General features: G+C 39.5%; 1 protein-coding gene and 1 long non-coding RNA gene across 2 annotated transcripts in view; one reads left to right on the forward strand and one right to left on the reverse strand.

The window, feature by feature from the left end:
- Positions 1–2,903: 2,903 nt before the first annotated feature.
- LOC138000883 (uncharacterized) lies at positions 2,904–9,453 on the forward strand. The gene is made up of 4 exons (XM_068847556.1): positions 2,904–3,023; positions 3,875–4,244; positions 6,016–6,119; positions 6,664–9,453. Exons 1-4 carry the CDS (start codon positions 2,919–2,921, stop codon positions 7,123–7,125), a joined length of 1,041 nt encoding a protein of 346 aa, XP_068703657.1. The 5' UTR covers positions 2,904–2,918; the 3' UTR covers positions 7,126–9,453.
- The window catches only part of LOC138000884 (uncharacterized), a 6,554-nt gene continuing 1,198 nt past the window's right edge, over positions 4,238–9,593 (reverse strand). The window contains exons 2-4 of the long non-coding RNA XR_011123207.1: positions 9,476–9,593; positions 5,147–5,231; positions 4,238–4,792 (exon numbers count right to left, since the gene is read on the reverse strand). The exon at positions 9,476–9,593 is cut by the window's right edge and continues 99 nt beyond it. This is a non-coding gene — a long non-coding RNA (uncharacterized lncRNA). The remainder of the gene's footprint in view (positions 4,793–5,146; positions 5,232–9,475) is intronic.

Genomic DNA, 9,593 nt, shown 5'->3' on the forward strand with positions numbered 1-9,593 from the left:
CGCACTTGATCCTTACGTTATCTTTGTCTAGGTACGACTGACAGCCCTGTTCGATTCTCTCTTTCATAAGCGCTTGCAGGTTGACGAGCAAAATTTAAGGGTTTCCTGACAGAATTGTCTTGCAGGGTAACAAAGAAGGCGCTAATTGTCAGAATATGGCTTTACAAGAGGAGTCTCCTCTTGAATACCCAAGCGGATGAGCTGATACTAAGCCCCGAGATAAAGGAGGACGGACGCAAAGTTGTATCTCCAGGTTGTTGTTGGCCGTCTGGCGCGACTCGCCGAGATTCTCCATCCTCAGAGCCGGCCCCTCACCGCACTGTGTTATTTCCTTGGACAGCACACTTTTACTCTAAACGTTTTCCCTCCACCCCGATATAAATTAGCTGAGTTCCTGAGACATACAGATGACTCGAGGTCGGACGAGCTTAGCGGCAAGACTCTTTCTTATCTTAGTTGCTCTATTCTGCCTGAAAATTTGATAAGCTGAGGTCGTTAGGCTATTGTGGCTCATGAGTGATTAACGTCGGAGTGATTGCAGGGTACTGAGACAACTCCGTAGAAACTGTAAGAAAGTATAACTTCTCTACAATGAGAACCGTCAGTTTTCGAATAAATCTTTCAGGAACGGGTGTGGAAGTTACGTTCAATTTTTCAGCATTGATAAGCAATAAAAGTTTCAATATTCTATTTCATGGTCAGAAATAAGCAAGAATAATTCGATCCTTATTTTGATGTTAAAAAGGTATATATTCAGTTTTAAACAACCATACAGCAGCTCTAATTTTGGGTATTCGCTATTTTTAAACTAAAATGTGTTTCACGAGCAATTTTTGTGTGGAGTCCGGGAAAGTGTGCATGGTTCATTAAAAAACGAAGACTGAAACTCTTGCGACCTCAAACACCAGTTGGCGTGATGATGAATACTCTCCGTTATGTGGAATGCACCTACAAGGTTGAAGGCCACCTCGTTTCATTTCCGTTGTAGTGGGCTTAATGTAATATGAAAACCCCCGCACGGAAAAGGTTTCTGACGAAGCTAGGCTAACAAAATTGTACGTGAGACCAATCATACTGTTATACTTTCACTACCTTAACTCCGCCGGCAAATCATCGGCTTCTAGTAACCTGTTTAAAGAGGCATTTTCACACAAAAATACTCGGACCGATATTTGATGACTTAAAGTGCGGAGTATTTGAAGAATGAGTGTCACGGTCGTGTCTGTGAATCAGTGAACCAAGCGGAAAATCGTCTTAGCGAATTCTCTGTTAATTCGGCTGCGGTTGGACGCAGGTTTGACTAGCGTTCGTTGTGGTTCAATTTTTTCTTTTAACCTGGCAAACCGCTCGATCCAGCTGCTATCCACAGGGTAAACCACAAAGGCAAACACGGTAGTATTCTGGTTTCGTTGTATCTATGGTGAAGCCAAGACAACCACAAGGTAATAATAATCGTTTATGACATATTTGAGCCATATCGTAGATAAAAACGATACTTGTTGATAGGGTTGGAGAATCTATAATTCTTGTGTGAATACCGCTGCAATATGTTTGGATATTGTACGCTTTAGACATGCACTCTGTTCTTTCTTCCGGTGCGAAAAATCCACGCTAAAATGATAGGCTTTATTTTCCTCGCTCCATGTTACATATTGATGAAACACTGAAACTCCGTGACGTGATTTCTAGCATGTTCAAGTCTATCCTAACAGAAAAATGACCGACATCGAAAGACCATTGTTATTAGTTACTGACTCATCATCAATGTTTCTTGTATATTCTGACTACTAGATTGGATTGGCCTTAATTATTTTCAGTGGATGTAAGGTATTTTAAGAGCACCCTTTCAACGCTTTGAGGAGTGTGTCATTCACAGGTACTCGGATAACATATCATTTCATTGATTCAATTGATAAGACAATGGTGTCTAAAAATGCAAATCAAAACGCCTATGCATCGAGGTCGCAGCTCCCAATCGACCAAGCATTAACCTGTAGAAATTTAAGAGGTAAGCAATTTAAAATGTCAAAATAGTTCCATTTCAAAGTCGTTCTGACATACGATGTAAAATATAAGCAATTCAAGTTTCATGTGTTCTTTTACGTGAACTACTAGAATCCGAGAATTCAATTTCCGTTAAGATCTGTTCAAATCGACTTCTTTTCTAAAAAATCGTTATTCTTCAAAGGGCTCAGCTGTACTCACAAGACTTGAACCTTCGTCTATGTAAGGCAAGGATTAGAACAAACAGCCATGTGCGCGCGGGTGTTGTCGTTATACAAACAAGTTTGGTTCATGGGGATCATTTTTGTCAGTTTCTATCACTTTCTGTATCACCACCCCCCTCATCACCTTTCGCTAACAATTTAGACATAATGGCCTGGAAGTCCATTCAAATCAAGACAAGTGTACAAAGAACACTGATCAGGGGTCACCCGTTATTTGGATTTCATTCCTATTTTAAAATATAAACACCTAGCAATCTCCAGCGTGTTCACTAAAAGCGCGTGCCTACCGCTACATAACAATAAATCACTTCTTCGTATGAGCTGAAAGGGTTGGCTTACGAGTATGAGAATTCAATCTTATTTACTTTGAAATCTTGAGAAATATTGAAGTAGTGAAAAGTGTTCAGTTTGAGTTCAGAGCTTTCGAATTTGTAGTACTGCCATGTTGCATTTTGTACTTTTTTTTACGTGTAAGGAAAGGAATTAGTTCTTTCTCAGTTCAAGAAAAAAATAGATACACGACCTGTTTGTTTGTCGAGAAAAAAATTCCTAGTAAACTCGATAAACAGCGAGGGTCAAGCAAAAATATTTCAGCAGACAGTCAGCAGACAGCTCTCTGAATCGACGAATTTCCTCGTGTGTTCACGCTGATGTTCGTTCAAGCATTTCCGGTTTTTATCATTATTAGGAATGAGAGACCCATCAGTGCAAAATTCAATGCAATATCCCTTGTGGAATTTTGATGTAAAGGTCACAATGAGTTACTCGGTGCAGGGTAATCAAACAGAGAGGGAGGTATGAAATGCAAAGGCTATCTTTGATAAAAACAAACACAGGAGAAAAAAGCCTCAGGAACAATGAAAGAACGAATTGAAATTTGGACTCGGTTTTTTGGAGTTTTATTTTTTAGCGAATCAAAGCAAACGGAAGCTAACTGCGGAATAATCTCTGAGTCAGTGACAGCCCTAACAACATGAAAAGCCTGTTTGCGGGCCACAACAATGAGGTAGAATATAACGGATTATCCCTACAGGGGCCACTTGATATTGGTGACAATCGACTGCACTTTTTAATCCAAGGTAAACCAGATAGTCACTGCTGGTGCTTCCACCGCTTCGCTAAGCTCAACTGAGGAAGCCAGTAGGGTTTTCGCAGTGGCGAGAACATACCTTCCAAAAATTAGTTCTGGGTTTGATTCCTGTGCTGGTGTTTACTGTCGGTCAGGTTTTTTGGTTCTCTACTGTGCTCAAAGAAGTTTTGTTCTCAAGATGATCCAGTTTTCCCCTCTTATCTCATTTAATTTGATCTAATTTATCAATTAAGGTGATTTCCTTTGCATTAAGCGCTAGCGTTGTACTATGTACAAAGATATCATTATTAGTAACTCAACACGCATCCCTAGCTTCCCGAATGCTCATGCAAAGAAGATAAATTTCTATCACTTAGTTAGCAATACGCCAGGTCCAAACCTAGCCTTAAATGGTCCGGGGACCTCGTAGAAAATAGAAAATAGGGTTCGAAATAATGTGGATGAAATTGCTTTATATGAAGCCATCACACTGCTACCCAATGCAAGGTATTCATATTACGAAAGAGATCATCTTTGAATAGCCCTGCAATACAAACGCTATCTCTTCTTTCAACAGCTAAACAAGATGACTAGTGTTTATGAAAACGCAATTTGCGACATAAGAAGGCAAATCTCAAGGCATCCCTACAACTGGACACCCGGAAGATCTTTCGGGCGTTTTAGGACCAGGTCACACCCATTTTCCCACACAGATTGGGAAGAACTTCTTAAGAGAAAATGGAACAAGCGAGCTCGTCCTTTGTCTCAGGTGGAATGGAAAGAAAAACAAGCTAGGAACATGAACGTTAATGTTGATGATTGTGCCGAGTTCCTCATGGGTCGGAGGTGTGGCAGAAGACGTAGGCTACTTTTTCGAAATGGATATTATTTGACCATACAACCCGATGGAAGCGTGAGAGGGACTAAGGACAAAGACTCGCCTTATGGTAAGTGTCCTACATCGTGGGTATTGTTATAAGTTCCTTGAATCGACCTATTCCAACTTCCATGATTTGTATGACATCATGAAGGTCGTTGGTGTCACCATATTTTATAATTATTAAAATTATATATACTGGGAAACCAGAGAGCGCACTCTCTTGCATGCGAGAGAAACTGAAATTTTTCAATGTTTTAACTCCTTGAATCTCACTGCTGTGATCATTTCATCTGGACGAATATTTTCTCACCTGTGATCAGAGGCCTTTGAAAAACCGCGTAATTCGTTGGGACGTTTTAATACACCAATATAATTATGATGTATTGCGCCATGTATTTGCAACAGGTGATGGTTCTTAATCAGGTGGTTGTAACTCTTACGATAAGAAACGGAATGGGAAATAATAGATATGGAGACTATCCACATCTGGTCTCTCTGTGAGACTGATAAAACGGCAGCAACCATTCAGGCCGATGGATGATGGTTCCTCGTTGTAGCACGTGAAACAACCACTATCAGCGGCTGAAGGATTTGGCAAACCTGTTCACTGCACGGCTGATCAGAAAAAAGAAAAAAAAAACATTAGGAAAAACTAAAGAGCTTTTCAATCCACATTTCAAATGGCATTTTTGCTTTTTAACCCTTTAATTTTCAAGATCGAAACATTCATTCTCCTAACTAGTATCGCAGATTCCTTTGTTGGGCAGTCATGAGAATTTGGTGTAAAACTAAAATCACACTTTTTTAGCTGATAATTATCTTCATTCTCAATACCTGCTTCACTGACATTTCATCGAAATTGTAAGGAGAATTTACATCCTGATTACTCCTTGCAGTCAAAGGGTTATTTAAAGCTCGGCCAAGACCGGATAGCTTTATCTGTTACTTTAAGAATAGAAAATACCGCACCTGGAAAAGACGGAAACCAACCAGCTCGTGTGATTGATCAGAGAGATTCAGTGTTTCCTCATAATTTGCTATACTTGAACCATTCCTATCAAGGCGGAAGAAAGTGCAGCTAATCATGTACGAAAACTGAAGGAAAAACCACAGATGTAATCACAACTCAAGGATTGATCAATAAGCGTTCTTTCTTCTTTTATGATCAAAATAAACTCATCCTGATTATGGAAGTGTCAACAGGTTTAAAGGGAAAAAACAATAGCCTTAAATTCCTAGAAAATCGGAAAAGGCCTCTTATGTTTCGCTTATACATTTTTGCTTGTTTTTATAAGTATAAAAGTAATTTAATTTACTACTAGCAATGATGAAAAATTGACTCGAGCACGGTCAGCGCGTAAGACCTGAGACTCTTTGAGGATGCATGGAACGGAACTTTGAAGTCAAACAAGAGCGAGAACTTGAATGAGACGCCCGTGACTGCCCTTGTTACCTATCACTCATACTCCTTTTTTTTTCCAGCACATCAGTGACATGGTTGGGTCATTGCACCGATATCCTTTCGAGGGTGTTTAAATAGCTGAGTTTTAGCCACTATCAGGGGCACCCAACGTCAATTTTCGGAAAATATCTGTTCCGAAGATGATTTGAGATCTAGAATTTACGGAACATTTGTTTTAAATTTCCTTGCTTCCCTGCCTGTCCTAGGATTTTCGAACATCTTAAACATGGTATAATTGCCCATTTCTAACAGATTTTTACCCTAAAAAGGTCACCTAGAATTTTCGGGAGCAGGCTTTTTTCTGGCTGAAATTCTCGTTGGGTGCCTCTGCACTATGACAACAAATTTAAGAAATATGTTTGTTTCAATCCAACAGCCACTGTCGAGATTTGTTCCGTTGGAGCTGGATTGGTGAAAATCGCTGGAGTAGAGACAGAGTTTTTCTTGACAATTGATGATTCTGGAACGTTGCGCGCAACGGTAAGTCATTATTGTCGAGGTCCTACTTTTCCCTTGAGATTTATGGTTATTGTCGGAAAATAGCCATTTAATGTCTAATTAAAGTTCTTAAAAAATACGGGTGATCTTAATGTGATTTCGGCAAACGGCAAGTATCTTGCGGAAACTTGTTTTTGGCTAAAAAAATATGAAGCGGAAACACATTTGATTTAAGTCAATTTCCTGCAACCAACGAGCATGTATTTGAAAGACAGAAAGCATATCTACCTCTTGTCGCCGCGAACATTACGTGAATAAAGGGATGTAACCAAATCTCTCTTGTCACCAATACTTTTTCTCTGTTGGGAGCCTAACCTTGGTATAATTCGCAAAAAGCACTTTCGATTTCGGGGTTTTACGAAAAAAGACCCCAACCCATTGGAAAAAAACGCAAAGGTTAGGTTCGGTTCGGTTATTGATCACAGTAGGCGGGCCGTATTTTGATTGTACTCTGATACCATTTTCTGATACTGAGTTACAGAGCATTCCATTTTCTACTTTTTTCCTATTTCTATCGCACATCCAGGATGCAGACAGCGAAGAGTGCGTTTTCGAAGACGTTATGGTCAGAGACTTCTATAGCGCTTACAAGTCATACTTGTACTCAAATCAACATTGGACAGTGGCAATAAGCGACGACGATGGCAAAGCTTTCACTGCATGTTGTCAGGGGCCTCTTGATTCGGATCTTCAAGCACATTTACTCCCTGAGATGGTACCCGAAAGTGACACTTCATCGGACGAAGAGTCAATTCCTGAATCGCAAACGTCACGCTATGCGTCACGTTACGTCAGAATGGATACGTCACGCTCTCTTGAAAGGCAAACGTCACGCCTCATTGACCTCCTTAATTTTGATCTCGAGGTTTGTTTGCTAGCGGAATTCAAAGAAGACGATGCAGTGAACGTTGTAACATTTCCTGATAACAAAGTTGATCTTGGACCCTCTCTTTCAGAGATACTCAAAGAGCTAGGAACCAGTTTATAAGGAACGAAGATTTTTAATATAATTGAGAAAAGTTAGGGCATCGTTCTTTTATTAGGGTTACAACAAAATTCATCACGTTTTCGAAGGAGTATATGAGCCCGGGAGAGTACAAGTTCGATGTACTTGTGTCACATCGTGTTGCAGATTCGAAGGATGGAAAGCGCTATTCACTGGATAAATCACAATCCACTGGTTAACTCAATTTTCAGTTTTTGCTAGTGTTTATTCACCGGATATTGATTTATCTGGTGGAATGCGTTATCCACCTTTTGGTCAACCGACGCCAGTTCTCTTCACATTGGTTTTCCCGCAAAACCTTCCCAACCAATCAGAGGATGCACATAATTATTTATTACCAAAATTATATGAGATATGAAAGCGAATGCCCCAGATGCACATGTATTTCAATAAGCGTCACGAAGTGTCTCTTTGCTCTTCATCACTCCAGTCTCGGAATACAGACAATAGGCCATTTCCGAGATCATGTCTGCCTCCTCTTCAAAGCGAGTCTCAGTGCAAAGTTTTTGTGATGGTAAGAAAAACTAGCTTTGCACTTAGACTCGCTTTGAAGAGGAGGCAGACATGACCTCTGAAATAACCTATTAACCTCACAAAGTGTCTCGCTCAAAATGCTGCTCCTCAAGTAAGAATAACAGCTGTATTTCATACTTTTTATCTTAAGCTAAAAATAACCCTAACCTTCAACCTTACCTTATTTTTAGAAATGAGTAGCAAAGGTGTTGGATGTCAAAATTGGGCCTGCATCTAATTAAATGCATTTCTGGACATAGAACGGTTTTCAATTGCGTGTCGAAAGTAATAAGCGAATTGCTTTGGTTCTGCATTACTTCACTCAGTTATTGGTTCAAGATTCTCGCGCCAATTTTTCAACCAATCAGAAGTAAAACCAAAACCAATCATGGCTTGCGCGAGCACATTTTCTCGCGCTTTGTGTAATTACTTTGAGTTTTGATTGGTTTACTGGGTTGTCTCCGCCACGTCCTTTTTGATTGGCCAAAATAATTACTTTGGTTTTGGTTTTACGACACTCGATTGAAACTCGCTCTAAGCGCTTGATAAGTATTTGAAATTAGTGTTTAGTTTCCGCCCATGCTGCGATGTTGTTTCTTTTACACCAGTCGACCGATAAGATGTCGTCTTGTAAATAACAAAAAAAGTATGACACAAAACTGACAATAGATTTTAAACAATTATCATTGGAAAGGTTCAAGGATAAGGAATTCACTCTCTTTTCTCATACCTCAATATTATTATTGCCTGTGGGATTGAGAATTGGTCACTATCGTGACCCAAATAGGCTCATTCCCCAAAACGTCCGCGACAAAGACCTTTTATTAGAGTTATACGCATCTGCTTACTGATGGGCTCTTCGCTTCTAATAGAGGGGGTCCCCTTTTCTTTGCAGCGCTGTATTGTTAGTTAAGACCATAAAGGAAATTTAAGAACACACCATTAATCTAATAGACTGTATTGAAGACTGCCAGAACGGTGAAGGCATCCCTATTAGAAGCCATATCCTCTGCTTTCGGCCAGCAATTTTCTCCTTATTTTGAACTGAGGTACCAGTTTTAGGAGAAATAACCACAGTACAAAATCTTTCGCTTTCTGTTAGCACAGCTCAAGTTAATACGAAGACGGATTCGTCAGTTGTCCTCACTCTATAAAAAAACTGTGCCAAACTGAGAACGAAACGCTGTTTTGTAACCAAAAAAAATGTAGTGATGTTGCCACTCTATGCTCTTTTGTCCCGCAAAACTGCAATAAGGAAGAATCTCTTTCCTTGAGTTTTCTTTTCTTCTTACTGGTATTTTGTTTGAATATTTTTCTGATCTATATATCCCTATCTATTTTCTTACCCTTTAGTTTCATTCAAGAGGAAAGGCAAAATTGGACGGTGCATTGTTCATCTGACCACCCTTACTTATCAACTTCTGCGAAATACTCAGAGAAAGAAGAACTTGAAAGGGTATAGGGTCACGTTTAGCTATCCCCTTTAAGTTTCACCAAATTTATAAACCTTTCCGATATAATAATTAATCGAGAAGCCTCGCATTGGTTGGAAATTTAATTTTCTGCCAGCGATATCCTGCGGAGACATTATTTATAACTTTAGCTTAAATTAATAGGTCATAATGTCAAAATCAAATTTTACACGAAAGAAATGTTGTAAAAGGTGTTAAATTTATTTTTTTCTTTACATATAGTTCATATTGAACGTATTTTTTCCATGGGCTACTTTTGAAGTGAAGGTTTAAAAAAGGTTTTTGACGCAGTTTGTAAACAAATAAAGCTTGTCAAGTATGCTCACTCACGGACCCACCTCACTTACCTTATGGGACATCAATCAACCTAAAGATCTTCAACCAGCCCAGTCCTCCAATCACGAAATCCGGCTTTTCCGGCCACACATCCTTAGATGCTGTGATGATGATGGTGACAAAGGCTTG

The sequence above is a fragment of the Montipora foliosa genome, chromosome 4 (genome assembly GCF_036669935.1).
Source record: "Montipora foliosa isolate CH-2021 chromosome 4, ASM3666993v2, whole genome shotgun sequence".
In the NCBI taxonomy this organism is placed as follows: Eukaryota; Metazoa; Cnidaria; class Anthozoa; order Scleractinia; family Acroporidae; genus Montipora; species Montipora foliosa.